The sequence below is a fragment of the Schistocerca serialis genome, chromosome 1 (genome assembly GCF_023864345.2).
Source record: "Schistocerca serialis cubense isolate TAMUIC-IGC-003099 chromosome 1, iqSchSeri2.2, whole genome shotgun sequence".
Classification (NCBI taxonomy): Eukaryota; Metazoa; Arthropoda; class Insecta; order Orthoptera; family Acrididae; genus Schistocerca; species Schistocerca serialis.
In genome coordinates, this window is record NC_064638.1 from 430273380 (window position 1) to 430290594 (window position 17215).

General features: G+C 39.6%; 1 protein-coding gene across 2 annotated transcripts in view; it reads left to right on the top strand.

The window, feature by feature from the left end:
- Positions 1-17215, top strand: part of LOC126472375 (CLIP domain-containing serine protease B9-like) — a 183168-nt gene that overhangs the window by 131928 nt on the left and 34025 nt on the right. For both annotated transcript variants that reach the window (XM_050099932.1, XM_050099933.1), the window contains exons 4-5: positions 16020-16122; positions 16234-16412. In XM_050099932.1, coding sequence (XP_049955889.1) covers positions 16020-16122; positions 16234-16412 — 282 coding nt within the window. The remainder of the gene's footprint in view (positions 1-16019; positions 16123-16233; positions 16413-17215) is intronic.

Genomic DNA, 17215 nt, shown 5'->3' on the forward strand with positions numbered 1-17215 from the left:
TTCGTCCTTACCATGTTCATTTACAACAGGATCTTCATGGAAATGACTTCCGCAATAGGGTAACATTTTGTCGGTGGGCTCAGCAAAAACTTCTGACTAATCCAAATTTTTTTGCAGATGTTCTCTTTATGGACGAGGCATCATTCTCCAACAAAGGAATTGTCAATATGAGGAATATGCATTATTGGTCCGCAGACAATCCAAAATGGCTCCGTCAGGTAGAGCATCAACATCCGTGGAAAGTTAATGTTTGGTGTGGGATTATTGGAGATACCATTATTGGACCTTTCTTTATAAATGGCATCCAAAATGGCAGACAATACTCCAGATTTATACGACACAATCTTCCTGTTCTCTTGGACACCGTACCTCTGCACTGGAAAATGGTCATGTGGTATCAGCATGACGGATGCCTTCAAAAAACGCCTTATGAGCACGACGGCTTCTGAACCGTAAGTTCCCTGGTAGGTGGATTGGACGAGGTGGCCCAGTTAGGTGGCCTGCCCGATCTCCAGATCTTACACCGCTGGATTATTTTCTTTGGGGAGCAGTGAAGGATGCTGTTTACCAACATGAACCAACAACACCAGAGGACATGAAGCAATGCATTATTGATGCTTGTACAGCCATCAAAGAGGAAACAGTAGCACGAAGTAGGGCATCCTTCATCCGCAGAGTGACCCTATGTATGCAAGCCAATGGGCATCACTTTGAGCATGAGATGTGAACGCTATGTTTAGTATGTAGTGCTGGTATCACAGTGGAAGTTTCTACAAAGGGCCATTTTACCCAGTGATGTTAAGAAACATTTGTTTGCAACAATTTGTCATATAACACATTAGATAAACATAACATTGATAATTATGTGATAATAAAACTAATTAGTTAAACATGTTTACATTCATCTTCTATGTCCTACCTGAACTTCCCAAATCAAAACATTTTTACCTAAACAATGGTAAAACTTTTAGTCCACTTGCTCATTTCACTAAAACCATCAACATGAATTTTACTATTACGAGTGAATGATTAACTGTCACTTGCGCTAGATCTACAGTAAAGTAAAGTTTTAACGTTGAACAGCATTACCTTTTTAGTAACGGATTAACGATAAGTGAAGTTAACTTTGGGACTAACGTTGCGGTACACAGATATGTTACAGAACCGCATAACCCCTAGCCTATGGGATAAATACCTGCTGGAATGTACGATGTTAATGCAGGATGGCAGCAGACCGTATTATTCGTTTCGGACCTCTTGATAAGTATGGAAGTGTGATTACGCATGTCAATCACATCGCGATTATGGGCAGCATGGGGTTCACGCCTGAGCCTCAGGACGTGAGCTAGCAGTGCATGTCGCGTGTTTCAAGCATCAACTTCGCGTCTTAATATCTCGGGATGTAATGGGAATGTTGCGATGCAATCAACGCCATTGTGTATGTGTTTTGTCATGCTATGGATTGCTGAAGAAAAAAATACAGGAGGTCCATTTAAAAAAACATAAGTTTGTGTTAAAAACACTTTCGTTTTAGAATGTTTCCAAATATGTACATTCACGGGCCCCAGCCCTACATTGATACCGGTGAAAGTCGTTTTCCAATAGCTGTTATTGTTCCAGAGATATTTTGGGTGGACAATAGCTGGGACACCCTGTATGATGAAACAGTTTTTAATTAGCTTCATGCCTCCATCCTCTCCATTGGTCATCGAATGGAGGTCCATCAGTACCTGTTTAAGTTTTCCTGGCTAACTGGAGTACTGATCTCCTTATTTGAGGTGATATCAACTAAGTGTACATTGTGGGCTTGTCTCCTTCAGTTGGTGTCTTGTGCAGCTCCTGATCTGAAATATTGATGGCCTAGCCCACTGTTAAAATGTAATTGTGGTTATGTTGGCTATAACCAGTTTTTGATGGATTGTTTAATTGTCTGCTTGCGTTTTGTCCTTGCCAACTGCTGCACTGGTTATTGCCACCAGTCAGCACTGCATTGTCCACATGTTAGCTGTACCCTCTCTGATCAGTACAGCCCGATCAGTTAAAATTTTGTGCTTGATTGGTCTTGTGGCTGTGTTTATATTTTTGGCCATTCCCATTGCCAAAATGGTTCCCACTACCATTACTTTGAGATGTGTATTGTTGACAACTGTGTTGTATATAGTTACCATTACCACCTTGCTGTTTGCTAAATCCTGGGGGCTCAATCTGTGTGCTGACATTTTGTTTGCACTGGCGCTTCCTCATAAATAAGATCAATAGAATCGAGTAATTATAAAAAATACTCTTTCATATTCTGGAACTGAAATTAATTTTTCACAGATGTGGGCAGGCAGTTGACTTTTCAAAATCCTTAACACTTCCATATGGGAGGCTAGATTCATCTGGTATTGAATTTTATTCAAATACTTCTCAAAATATTTTCTTAGCCCCTGATTTTGCTACTGAATGGTGACGGATTAAAAACTCCATGGCACAATGTCTCCTGTACTATGGCAGACCAAAATTTGTCCAAAACTGTTCTCTCAAACTGTTCATAAGTGTAACATCTTTCTGCCATGCCCATGGCTCATAGCAAGACATTGCCTTCCATGTATCCTACAACAAAATGGATCTTTTATGTGTCCTTCCAGTTTCTAGGCAACACATTATGAAAGGCTCTTATGAATACCATCAGATTCATTCTTTTACCTTCTGATGCAAAAATAGGGAACTGTCTTTACTTTAATAAACCTTCATCTGCTAATCAGGTGGAAAGACATGCAGGAATGTCTGTTGCCGGTGTGGCTTTGTTGTGGTACATGGGATTATATTCTGAGCACGGATATGCAACAGGTACAGTAGTCAGCAGTACCTGCTGCACCTTGTAACTTCTGTCTACTTCACATGATGGGCTTGTAACAAATTGCAGATAGGTTCTAGGATTATTTATCCAGTCTAACGGCACTTGACTGCTTGGCATCAGATTTTTTTCTATTACTTTTGCAACATTGATTAGTCTGCTCCACAACTTTTCCTCTGCTGCTTTAATGCCCGAATCTGTCCTAGCTAATAGTTCATTCTCTTTTGCCTTCATCACTTCCTCAACTACTTCCACATAAGTTCTATGTTCCTGAACTACTTTTGCACCAGGGTAGTAACTTTGTCTAACATACCTGCTCCAGCCCTATCCTTTAATTCTGTTACATCCATGTCAGTTCTTTCAGCTCTTTTTGCACAAACTGACTGTTTAAATTTAAATTATCTAGTTTCAAGGATAATTCATGTACCTCTTCTGGCAAACCGTGACATACTGATTGCAACTTGTTTACAGCGCCTGTTGGGATGTCCACATTCTTACTTATTTGTGATTGTGCGTGTTGCATTTTTGTTTGTAAATGACTTACACCTTTTATCTTGCCTGCCAATTGTCTTTGTGGCTCATCTACAGAGTACATTCTTTGATTCAAGTTATTTATATTGTGAGATAAGTCAGTAAATAACATTGCTTTTAATTCCTTTCTGCTGTTTACAAGTTTACTCGTTAATTCATTGGGCAGGTCAGTACGTAAATTTTGACTGAAGTCATTGAACTGCTGTGTTAAATTAACTTTAATACCATAATTTTTAAGTGTGTTAAAATGTTACATATGTTTTTCAGCAAATTTTCTACATTGTTTGCTTTTGTTTCTTTGTAAAATCATTTTTTAAATCATTGATTTGTTGAGCTCGAGTACTGAATTTCACATCAAAGTATCTCTTGCATTAATTGCATCATGGTTTGGGGTACCTTGTGGGCCCACCATATTTCATTCAGTTATATTCCCATTAGGTGTCTGTGTCACAAGGTAAGTATAATTTCATGAATCCATACTATTGCACCTTTCATTTTCAGCATGAGAGAAAATGCTTCCCACGAAAACTGAAAAGCCATTGCATCTATCATAATCATGGTAGCATCACAGATTACAACATTACTGTCATCTGTCTCCATAGCATTTAAAGGGTATAGTTGATTGTCACAGTGACCATTTTCAACTTCCCTGTTATTTGTTGTTATGTCCATGTCAGTGACCTCTTGTCACTTCATATTTGCTAATGGAATACCAACAAAGGACATATCTGTTGCACTTGTTTTTGCTACTTTCAATAAAATAAATAAACAACTGAAAATTGTGGAATAAAACATCTTTTTCATAATTATGATGATACTACTTCACAGCCTGATCTGTAGTGCATCACTGGCATATACTACAACTCATTATTAGCATTCATACACTCCTCAACATCAAAATAGTGTCTTAACATAAATAAGTACCTCTTTGAAAAGACTGCGTCAAACTGGGATTAAGTTGGAAAAGGTGCTATGGCTACTCTTGGAAGAGGCGCTACTAAGCGCAGTTACACAAGCAATATGTCATACATTTTATTACCTTCACGTTGCTCTTTTTGGTCTCTTTGGGATTAATTCTTCAGTTAATCCTCTCTGGTTTATTCATACCATTTATCTACACTACTGGCCATTAAAATTGCTACACCAAGAAGAAATGCAGATGATAAACGGGTATTCTTTGGACAAATATATTATACTAGAACTGACATGTGATTACATTTTCATGCAATTTGGGTGCATAGATCTTGAGAAATCAGTACCCAGAACAACCACCTCTGGCCGTAATAACGGCCTTGATACACCTGGGCATTGAGTGAAACAGAGCTTGGATGGTGTGTACAGGTACAGCTGCCCTTGCAGCTTCAACACGATACCACAGTTCATTAAGAGTAGTGACTGGCGTATTGTGACGAGCCAGTTGCTCGGCCACCATTGACCAGACGTTTTCAATTCATGAGAGATCTGGAGGATGAGCTGGCCATGGCAGCAGTCAAACATGTTCTGTATCCAGAAAGGCCCGTACAGGAACTGCAACATGCGATCGTGCATTATCTTTCTGAAATGTAGGGTTTCGCAGGGATTGAATGAAGGGTAGAGCCATGGGTCGTAACACATCTGAAATGTAATGTCCACTGTTCAAAGTGCCATTAATGCGAACAAGAGGTGACTGATACGTGTAACCAATGGCACCCCATACCATCACTTCATGTGGTATGCCAGTGTGTTGTTGTTGTTGTGATCTTCAGTCCTGAGACTGGTTTGATGCAGCTCTCCATGCTACTCTATCCTGTGCAAGCTTCTTCATCTCCCAGTACTTACTGCAACCTACATCCTTCTGAATCTGCTTAGTGTATTCATCTCTTGGTCTCCCTCTACGATTTTTACCCTCCACGCTGCCCTCCAATGCTAAATTTGTAATTCCTTGATGCCTCAAAACATGTCCTACCAACCAATCCCTTCTTCTAGTCAAGTTGTGCCACGAACTTCTCTTCCCCCCAATCCTATTCAATACCTCCTCATTAGTTACGTGATCTACCCACCTTATCTTCAGCATTCTTCTGTAGCACCACATTTCAAAAGCTTCTATTCTCTTCTTGTCCAAACCAGTTATTGTCCATATTTCACTTCCATACATGGCTACACTCCATACAAATACTTTCAGAAACGACTTCTGACACTTAAATCTATACTCGATGTTAACAAATTTCTCTTCTTCAGAAACGATTTCCTTGCCGTTGCCAGTCTACATTTTATATCCTCTGTACTTCGACCATCATCAGTTATTTTACTCCCTAAATAGCAAAACTCCTTTACTACTTTAAGTGTCTCATTTCCTAATCTAATTCCCTCAGCATCACCCGATTTAATTTGACTACATTCCATTATCCTCGTTTTGCTTTTGTTGATGTTCATCTTATATCCTCCTTTCAAGACACTGTCCATTCCATTCAACAGCTCTTCCAAGTCCTTTGCTGTCTCTGACAGAATTACAATGTCATCGGCAAACCTCAAAGTTTTTACTTCTTCTCCATGAATTTTAATACCTACTCCAAATTTTTCTTTTGTTTCCTTTACTGCTTGCTCAATATACAGATTGAATAACATCGGGGAGAGGCTAAAACCCTGTCTCACTCCTTTCCCGACCACTGCTTCCCTTTCATGCCCCTCGACTCTTATAACTGCCATCTGGTTTCTGTACAAATTGTAAATAGCCTTTCGCTCCCTGTATTTTACCCCTGCCACCTTCAGAATTTGAAAGAGAGTATTCCAGTTAACATTGTCAAAAGCTTTCTCTAAGTCTACAAATGCTAGAAACATAGGTTTGCCTTTTCTTAATCTTTCTTCTAAGACAAGTCATAAGGTTAGTATTGCCTCACGTGTTCCAACATTTCTACGGAATCCAAACTGATCTTCCCCGAGGTTCGCTTCTACCAGTTTTTCCATTTGTCTGTAAAGAATTCGCGTTAGTATTTTGCAGCTGTGACTTATTAAACTGATAGTTCGGTAATTTTCACATCTGTCAACACCTGCTTTCTTTGGGATTGCAATTATTATATTCTTCTTGAAGTCTGAGGGTATTTCGCCTGTCTCATACATCTTGCTCACCAGATGGTAGAGTTTTGTCATGACTGGCTCTCCCAAGGCCATCAGTAGTTCTAATGGAATGTTGTCTACTCCCGGGGCCTTGTTTCGACTCAGGTCTTTCAGTGCTCTGTCAATCTCTTCACGCAGTATCTTATCTCCCATTTCGCCTTCATCTACATCCTCTTCCATTTCCATAATATTGTCCTCAAGTACATTGCGCTTGTATAAACCCTCTATATTATCCTTCCACCTTTCTGCCTTCCCTTCTTTGCTTAGAACTGGGTTGCCATCTGAGCTCTTGATATTCATACAAGTGGTTCTCTTCCCTCCAAAGGTCTCTTTAATTTTCCTGTAGGCAGTATCTATCTTACCCCTAGTGAGACAATCCTCTACCTCCTTACATTTGTCCTCTAGCCATCCCTGCTTAGCCATTTTGCACTTCCTGTCGATCTCATTTTTGAGACGTTTGTATTCCTTTTTGCCTGCTTCATTTACTGCATTTTTATATTTTCTCCTTTCATCAATTAAATTCAATATTTCTTCTGTTACCCAAGGTTTTCTATTAGCCCTCGTGTTTTTACCTACTTGATCGTCTGCTGCCTTCACTACTTCATCCCTCAGAGCTACCCATTCTTCTTCTACTGTATTTCTTTCCCCCATTCCTGTCAATTGTTCCCTTATGCTCTCCCTGAAACTCTCTACAACCTCTGGTTCTGCCAGTTTATCCAGGTCCCATCTCCTTAAATTCCCACCTTTTTGCAGTTTCTTCAGTTTCAATCTGCAGTTCATAGCCAATAGATTGTGGTCAGAATCCACATCTGCCCCTGGAAATGTCTTACAATTTAAAACCTGGTTCCTAAATCTCTGTCTTACCATTATATAATCTATCTGATACCTTTTAGTATCTCCAGGGTTCTTCCATGTATACAACCTTCTTTCATGATTCTTAAACCAAGTGTTAGTTATGATTATGTTGTGCTCTGTGCAAAATTCTACCAGGCGGCTTCCTCTTTCATCTCTTAGCCCCAATCCATATTCACCTACTATGTTTCCTTCTCTCCCTTTTCCTACGCTCGAATTCCAGTCACCCATGACTATTAAATTTTCGTCTCCCTTCACAATCTGAATAATTTCTTTTATTTCATCATACATTTCTTCAATTTCTTTGTCATCTGTAGAGCTAGTTGGCATATAAACTTGTACTACTGTAGTAGGTGTGGGCTTCGTATCTATCTTGGCCACAATAATGCGTTCACTATGCTGTTTGTAGTAGCTTACCCGCATTCCTATTTTCCTATTCATTATTAAACCTACTCCTGCATTATCCCTATTTGATTTTGTGTTTATAACCCTGTAGTCACCTGACCAGAAGTCTTGTTCCTCCTGCCACCGAACTTCAACCTATCCATTTCCCTTTTTAAATTTTCTAACCTACCTGCCCGATTATGGGATCTGACATTCCACGTTCTGATCCGTAGAACGCCAGTTTTCTTTCCCCTGATAACGACATCCTGTTGAGTAGTCCCCGCCCGGAGATCCGAATGGGGGACTATTTTACCTCCGGAATATTGTACCCAAGTGGACGCCATCATCATGTAATCATACAGTAGAGCTGCATGCCCTCGGGAAAAATTACGGCTGTAGTTTCCCCTTGCTTGCAGCCGTTCACAGTACCAGCACAGCAAGGCCGTTTTGGTTATTGTTACAAGGCCAGATCAGTCAATCATCCAGACTGTTGCCCTTGCAACTACTGAAAAGGCTGCTGCCCCTCTTCAGGAACCACACGTTTGTCTGACCTCTCAACAGATACCCCTCCGTTGTGGTTGCACCTATGGTACGGCTATCTGTATCGCTGAGGCACGCAAACCTCCCCACCAACGGCAAGGTCCATGGTTCATGGGGGGGATTAAGTTATGCTCTGTGCAAAATTCTACAAGGCAGCTTCCTCTTTCATTTCTTCCCCCAAATTCATATTCACCTACTATGTTTCCTTCTCTCCTTTTTCTTACTGACGAATTCCAGTCACCCATGACTATTAAATTTTCGTCTCCCTTCACTACCTGAATAATTTCTTTTATCTAGTCATACATTTCATCTATTTCTTCATCATCTGCAGAGCTAGTTGGCATATAAACTTGTACTACTGTAGTAGGCATGGGCTTTGTGTCTATCTTGGCCACAATAATGCGTTCACTAAGCTGTTTGTAGTAGCTAACCCGCACTCCTATTTTTTTTATTCATTATTAAACCTGCTCCTGCATTACCCCTATTTGATTTTGTATTTATAACCCTGTAATCACCAGACCAAAAGTCTTGTTCCTCCTGCCACCGAACTTCACTAATTCCCACTATATCTAACTTTAACCTATCCATTTCCCTTTTTAAATTTTCTAACCTACCTGCCCGATTAAGGGATCTGACATTCCACGCTCTGACCTGTAAAACGCCAGTTTTCTTTCTCCTGATAACGACGTCCTCTTGAGTAGTCCCCGCCCGGAGATCCGAATGGGGGACTATTTTACCTCCGGAATATTTTACCCAAGTGGACGCCATCATCATTTAATCATACAGTAAAGCTGCATGTCCTTGGGAAAAAATACGGCTGTAGTTTCCCCTTGCTTTCAGCCGTTCACAGTACCACCACAGCAAGGCCGTTTTGGTTAATGTTACAAGGCCAGATCAGTCAATCATCCAGACTGTTGCCCCTGCAACTACTGAAAAGGCTGCTGCCCCTCTTCAGGAACCACATGTTTGTCTGGCCTCTCAACAGATACCCCTCCATTGTGGTTGCACCTACGGTACGGCCATCTGTATCGCTAAGGCACCCAAGCCTCCCCACCAACGGCAAGGTCCATGGTTCATGGGGGGGTATGCCAGTATGGCGATGACAAATACACGCTTCCAATGTGCATTCACCACGATGTCACCAAATACAGATGTGACCACCATCATGATGCTGTAAACAGAACCTGGATTCATCCGAAAAAATGACGTTTTGCCATTCGTGCACCCAGGTTCGTCATTGAGTACCCCATCGCAGGCACTCCTGTCTGTGATGCAGCGTCAAGGGTAACCGCGGCCATGGTCTCCAAGCTGATAGTCCATGCTGCTGCAAACGTCTTCGAACTGTTCGTGCAGATGGTTGTTGTCTTGCAAACATCCCCATCTGTTGACTCAGGGATCAAGACGTGGCTGCACTATTTGTTACAGCCATGCGGATAAGATGCCTGTCATCTCGACTGCCAGTGATACGAGGCCATTGGGATCCAGCACGGCGTTCCGTATTACCCTCCTGAACCCACCGATTCCATATTCTGCTAACAGTCACTGGATCTAGACCAACGCGAGCAGCAATGTCGCGATACGATAAACCACAATCGTGATAGGCTACAATCCGAACTTTATCAAAGTCGGAAACGTCATGGTGCACATTTCTCCTCCTTATATGAGGCATCACAACAACATTTCACCAGGCAATGTTGGTTAACTGCTGTTTGTGTATGAGAAACTGGTTGGAAACTTTCTTCATGTCAGCACGCTGTAGGTGTTGCCACCGGTGCCAACCTTGTGTGAATGCTCTGAAAAGCTAATCATTTGCATATCACAGCATCTTCTTCCTGTCGGTTAAATTTCACGTCTGTGGCACGTCATCTTTGTGGTGTAGCAATTTTAATGGCCAGTAGTGTCTCTCTCCTCTGTTATGATGGCAACAATATTCCAAACATGGAACGAAAAAAGCCAATGATAACTAATATAATGATAGATTACAAAATATACAATTATATAACATTTAAACAATAACCTGATCCATTCTATCTGTGACACCAAGAAAGGAGCAGTTGCCATTGTATAAAAATACAATTAATTTGACAACAGAGGAAGATATGATGATAGTATCATACTCAGCAGCGCCAATTGATTGGTTAAGGAGCTCATTCTGTTTGAGTTGTGTCATTATGTTTGAGCATAGAATATGTTCTAAGATTTTACAGCAAATAGGAGTCAGAGATATTAGATGACAGTTTTGTGGCTCAGTTTTTGCTGTGCTTCTTGTTGATGGAAGTGACCGGTGGTTTCTTATAACTACTGAGCAAGGTTTTTGTATCAGGGGTGTACAGTAGATTACCATTAAAAGAAGAGGTAAGTCAACTGCAAATTGTATATATAGTATGATAGGGATTGCATCAGACCCTGGAACGTAGTTTAGTTTTAATGATTTCATGTGTTTCTCAACATCATTGATGCTATATTTGTTTCACTCATTTTTTCAGTGATATGAGAATGAAACTGAGGCAATTCTCCTGGGTTTTCCTTCATAAAGGAACATTTGAAAATGGAGTAAATCATTTCTATTTTTGTCTTTGCTGCCCTAGATTTCACATTCTGTCTCATCTGTAAGTGACTGGACACTACCTTTAATAGCACTAACAGCAATTATGTAAGTCCAGAACTTCCTTGGGTTTTGTGAGGAATCTTTTGATAATATTTTGCCACACTAGTCATCAAATGCTTCATGCATTGCCCTTTCAGCAGCCGAACATGTTTCATGTGACATCTGTCTAGAGTCCCATGATTTGTTTTACACCATTATGAGTGCTCTCTCTTTTTTTAGGAGTTTCTTTACTGTGACTGTATGCTATGGAGGGTCCCTCCCATGATGAACTGTTGTAGTTTGTACATATTTTCCAGTGTATGGTTAATTATTTTTTAAAAGTGGAGCCATAGTTCATCTAGATGCTCCTGTCCTAAGCTAAAAGTTTTGAGTTCCTCACCAAGATGTGGGACAACAGCTTCTTTACCTGGTTTACCGAAAATATAAATCTTACTACATGTTTTAGTTGCCTTTGTACCTTAGTAATCAATACTGCCACAGTCACCTCATGGTCACTGGTACCAGTTTCAATGTGAACAGCCTCAAAGAGGTCAGGTCTACTTGTTGCCATTAGATCTAATTTATTTCCATCATCAGTGAAGTTGTGAACCATCAGCTCTAGACTTTTTCAGAGAAGGCTTTTAGTAATGTTTCATAGGATGTCTTGTCACACTGTCCACTGACAGAACTGTAATTATCTTAATTGCTTGTTGGATGATTAAAGTCTCCTCCAGTGATTACAGTATGATTGTGGAACTTACATAATAGCGAACTGAGATTTACTCTTAAGTTACATCAGGAAGTGAGTCTGGTGCTTGATAGAGGGGTCCAATTATGATTTTATGCACGCTCTTGATATTGAGTCTTGCCAGTGTAATATCGTAGCCATCCTACTGCCTCTGTACTGCTTTGGAATTGTAGGAAGTTCAGAAGAATGTCACAGCTTTCTGAGAGGTTATTGTCATTATCTTATTCATCTGGGTGTTTAACATTTGGGGCAGCCAATCTGCCTAAGTATTGAATGCTGGTAAAAAGGAGTTGTGGCCAGATATGTTTACCTTTTGTTAATTTACCTTTTGTTAATTGAGCAGAATTTGTTATATATGAATTGTGATCCTATATCTGACGCTATGATGTGTGATCCCTCTGTAGAAAATATAGTTGGTAGTGTTCGTATCATAACCATAACTATCATGACAACATAGACAATTTATGGAAGATTCCGAAGAGAATCACAATGAGTGGGCCTGTGAAAGTGATGTGTATGTATAACATAATAGATCAGTGGAAAATCGCTGTATTGGAGCTTATTGGTTTTGTGCACTTGGTTTTTAGACCCAGACTACATGATAATATCAGGATCAGTGCCTGGCAACTATACAGGTTGCCTCATCAATGCCTCCATTTCAGTCATCCCTGAGTGTGCCACATATAATAGTTGGGGAATGTAAGATCAGAGTTTGGGTTAGGATCAACACTTAAATTGTACTGAGACCAGTGGAAGCACTCCCTGGCTAAATTGTAGTTTGTGGGGCAATAAATAGTAATTCATGGTGCCAAATCCATGGTTTTGTTTGATTAATGGTAAACCTATAGGGCCAAAACTGTGGTTTTATCATTGTGATAAAACGACTGTGACATATTATTTCGTTTAGATATCAACCCTGATTTTGCCAGTTCCTGTGCTGTTAATGGGAATTTGCACAATGGCTCATGAAAGTTTCCAGCTGATTGACAACAAAGTGTCATTTCAGAATTCTGTGGTGATTGAGCAGTAGGTCAGTAGTGAATCCCATAATGATAACTGCTTAAGAACGTGACCTACCACGCAGTCACTGTGCCATTTTATTGGATAGGTCCCCTGGGGCCAACATGTGACATTAATGGCTTGGGCATGTAATAAGGTGAAGTTTGGTCCCATGTAAAAAGAAAAATACAAAACCGTGTTATGCCAGTGGCTCTTTCCAATGTACCCATAGTTCACCTATGTCATTGATAATATGTTTGAAGTGTATGTGATAGGTTGCTCAAAACCATCAAGGGTCTTAAGTGTTGGTGTCTATGTCAAGTAGTGAGACACTTGTCTCAAGAAATAAATATCTCTCTGGTATAAATGCGGTCAGGCAGGAAGCATACTTTTGTTTGAAGTTCAGTGTGAATTTGTTGTAATAGTTGATTTTATACAAGAATGAGTGGAGCTCTTTCAGATTTTGAGCCTACTTTTTGCAGTTTTTCAAATATTTGTGTAAATTTGTCAGGTTCCATTCCAGATAGTCCCTGTGGTAATTGTTATATCAAGACAATTAGCAGGTTGTGAGACCCCTTGCATCAACAGTTCCAAATACTTTTAGAATATTGCTGATGCAATGACAACTTTTGTATTCACTGAATGGGATATTTAATGCAATGAAACACTTTGAGTCTACACTTACAGGTAAGTGCAGATACTCAACAGCTTGCTCTATTAATATATAGTTCACCCCCCCCCCCCCCCCCCCCCTTCAGGATGCAGAATTGGATAAACATGTGTGTTAGATTGTATATTGATAAGTGACTTACAACTAACACAAATTCATATTGTGACGTTAGACGTTTTAATCACTACAATGGGTGAGATCTACTGGTGTAATGTAACTGGTGTTGGCACAGTTGAATCCTGTTCATGATTGTGTTCAGGTCTAACTGCTTTCTGCATTGAAAATGCCTTGTGCCTGGTATGGAAAAAATGAGTAATAGCATTAGGTGTTGAAGAAATGTGAACTTGAAAGTTTTGTGGCACTCCCAGGTCATTTTTAAATAAATCAGAGTATTCCTTAAACAAGGATTCCAAGCTACTAAACATAATACAGTTAGAAATAAAATTTATTGAATTTTGTATCTGAAAACCAATAATACTGTGAAGACATCTAATGTCAGCTGCTACTGGTTAAAGAGTGGCTCACACTTACACACTTAACGTACAGTTGGCTTAAACGTTATATAGTCATTTAAAGCATTACACTGGTGACTGAGTGTTAACACACATTGTCTTCTTGCCACCAAAAGCAGAGAGGTGATACACCAATATATTTCAGCGTCGATTAAGGATACAGAGTACCCACATTGAATTCAATCTCAATGTGGTTGATGAACAGTGGGATCATCAGTTTAACTGGAATTCTGTTATTGGCCTCTGTAGCTGTGCAGTTATTTGCCATACCAAGGTGAAGTCTTTGGTTGGCTGTTACAGTGGCAACATCGCCATGCCCACTCAATATGTGACTCACATTTTTCATCTAACTTTGTGACTTACAACTACTACAATACTGCTAACTTAATTTTTATCTGTGTTAAGTGTTGGTGGAGGTGCAGTTTTTAATACGCATACTTGAAGAGATACAGTGCTATACTGTTGTTTCAGACACTGTTCAGGAAGAATTACTAACCAAATTCTTAATCATCGTAAGTGTGGGAAGGTCATTGTTGATGTTGATCTTTTGCTACGCCTAAGTCAACTTTGAATTTACATTGTGCAGCTGATGAAATTTCAAAAGACTGAGCTATCATAAGAACCTCACCGTGATTAGGACTGGTTTTTCTTGTAGTGATATGGCAAATGCGCCGGTCAAGAGCAATATCTTGAATTAAAGACTCCGTGTAGGATGTCTTAACTGTGAGAACAGAAAATTATGTTGTCGACCAAAACCCTGCAAGTCAGTGGCCCAGGCTCTGTAAAATTGATTCATTTCTTTCTGATATTGGTTAAATCTCAGACTAGCAGCTACTACCCCTGTATACATCTGAAAATGTGAGGACAGCAACTTGCAAAAGTCATCGAATGACAAACTACTGGTCTCTACAAGCAGCCATAATTTGCTAACCAGCTCATAAATCCGACTACTAAGAGACAACAGCAATGCTGATTGATTCTAGAACTGGAAATATTACAAAACAGCAAAATCTGACTGCAGATAGGTATTCCACATTTTCCTCATCTGATCTAAATGTAGGTATTGTCAATGTTGACATATCAACATGCAGTGCTGTTATCAACTGGACTTCATGCTACTTGTTTGTGTACTTTAGTAGCTCATCTGCTGTTTCTATAGGTTCTCCAGCTGGTACTGTTGATGACAGTGTTGCTGTTATTGCAGCATCAAGTACTGCTGCTGCACCTCTAAAACATTAGATCAGCTGTGCACAGATTGAGTGTCTCTTGGCATATTAGTGCCATTCCTGATGCTGTAAAAGGTGGAGTGCATATGAGACCAGTGGTGAGTGTGGAAATTTTGTGGTCTGTACTAAGTCCACAATCAGAATGGCTAAAGAGCTGCTAGTTGTGTGAGCATTTCTGTACTATAGTATCAACCCAAGAAGCAATACACACAATCCAAATAGAATTCTTCATACAAGTCCAGTTCTAAGCAAGGTTGAGATCAATTTGTGAACATTGAGTGAGTAGGGCTTCATAGTGAGTGGTTGTGGTAGTCGATTATGCATTGTGGATTTTGTAAGTCATTAATACCAGCTTTGCAATTTCAGCATCAAACTTATACATTTGTCACTAATGTTTCTATATTCACCCTTGGTCCAGACTTGCGCATACCAATGAGAGACTGTTACTGTAGTACTGGCTGTAGCCTGAAAGCAGAAATAAGTCAAAGGGATGTAGCCTGTGTTGATGGAAGATGACACTATGAAAATGTCTGAGAACTTTGCCATTCTAGATGTGTTAGAGTGATTAACAAATTATAAGGGAATAGAATGAAATTCAGTGCAATCTCTTACCTTTCCTAAATGTACAGTAGATTGACTAGTCTCTTTAACAATGTAATTTTCCAATCATCTCAGTGCCATGTATGACCTCTGTATTTATCAAGAAATTTAGTTTTACTGAATTGTTCTCTTGCTTCTTGTGTAAGGGAATCCTTGTGAACAAAAAGGTATTTTCAGCTATGAAATAACATGTTTGTGATTTTGTTCACATGTATGAAGAATTTATAGCTACACAACAAAATCAATAGTGTCCTTGAGATGAAACAAATTATTGGGTTCCTCATCAGGTGAAGGAAGAACTAGTTAAAAAAACACTTTACAGAATTCAGACTCTATTTTCATTAAAAATAAATGATATTGTACTAATCTTCTTATTAAACATGTACTTAATGTTTTCCTATCTAAAATACATGTTATTGTTTCATGAATTTCAAATAGGTAGAACCCCAGGTTCAACTGTATTCTCATGTGGAGGAACCATTATTAACAAGAGATACATCTTAACAGCTGCTCACTGTGTTTCTGTTGAAAACCAGAGATTGTAAGTTGTATTATGAAATTACAATTCTTGTCATAATTTTTAAAAATGTGTTCCTGTATTAAATGTCTAAAATATTTGGTGAGCATGCTTTGTTTTATATTCCTGTTACAGGAAAACTGTTCATTTAGGTGAGCTCAATTTGTCTACAAACCCTGACTGTGAAGAGTACTGTGCTGATCCTGTGGTTGAGAGAGAAGTTGAAAGCACTGTTATCCATCCAAAGTATAATAATCCATTCCGTAAAAATGATATAGCCTTGGTCAGAGTCAGTTCAGATATCCCATATACAGGTACATAAAACAAAACAATCATTTTTTGTACTTTACGGTATTAGATGAATAGTGTACTCAGCCTTCCTAAAAAGTTTATTCTTGAAGTAACAAACAAAAATGTATAAAGGCAATTAAGTTCTGCTGTGGTATGCTGCATGAAAGTTAGTTTAAGAAAAAAGGTAATGTGGATAATAGATGGATTAAGACTATTAACAGCCAGTATGGAGCACAAAAATTAGATATTGGTCTTAAACTCGTGTTCTGATTAGGCCGATGAACATTTACCCAGGTGCAGTTCATAATTCAGTGCTGTGAGGTAGAGCCACCTCAAATGATATGATAAAATATATCTTTCAGTTACATATAGAGTATTTAAATTATCGGGAAGCATTTTGAATATTTTCCACTTGGATTTAAGTTGCAGTCAATGTTTTTAGAACTGTTGATATTGAGTGATGTTTTTCAAATAAGCAGTATACTTCAGGCTGTACCTTGCAATGCCAGTTAGCTCAATGTAACAAAGATTTGGGATGCCACTTCTGTGAAATGAATGTTGAACTTGCCTAATGGAGGTTGAGCATGCCTGCGGACCTTGATACACTGGTATGGGATGCACGAATGAGTCCAAGTGCCGCAGTTGTGCTTCACACCAGGCCAGATGAAGAGTTCAGTAACCAGCCTCATCATGGCCCGCATTCGAGGGTGGGTCAAGTTGTGCAAAGCATTAAAGACCCCACGCCAAAGAGCAGAGGGTACTAAGAGGCAAGGAGTGCCTATGGAGATGTCTCAAAGGACTGGGGTTGTCGACTAATGCAGGACAT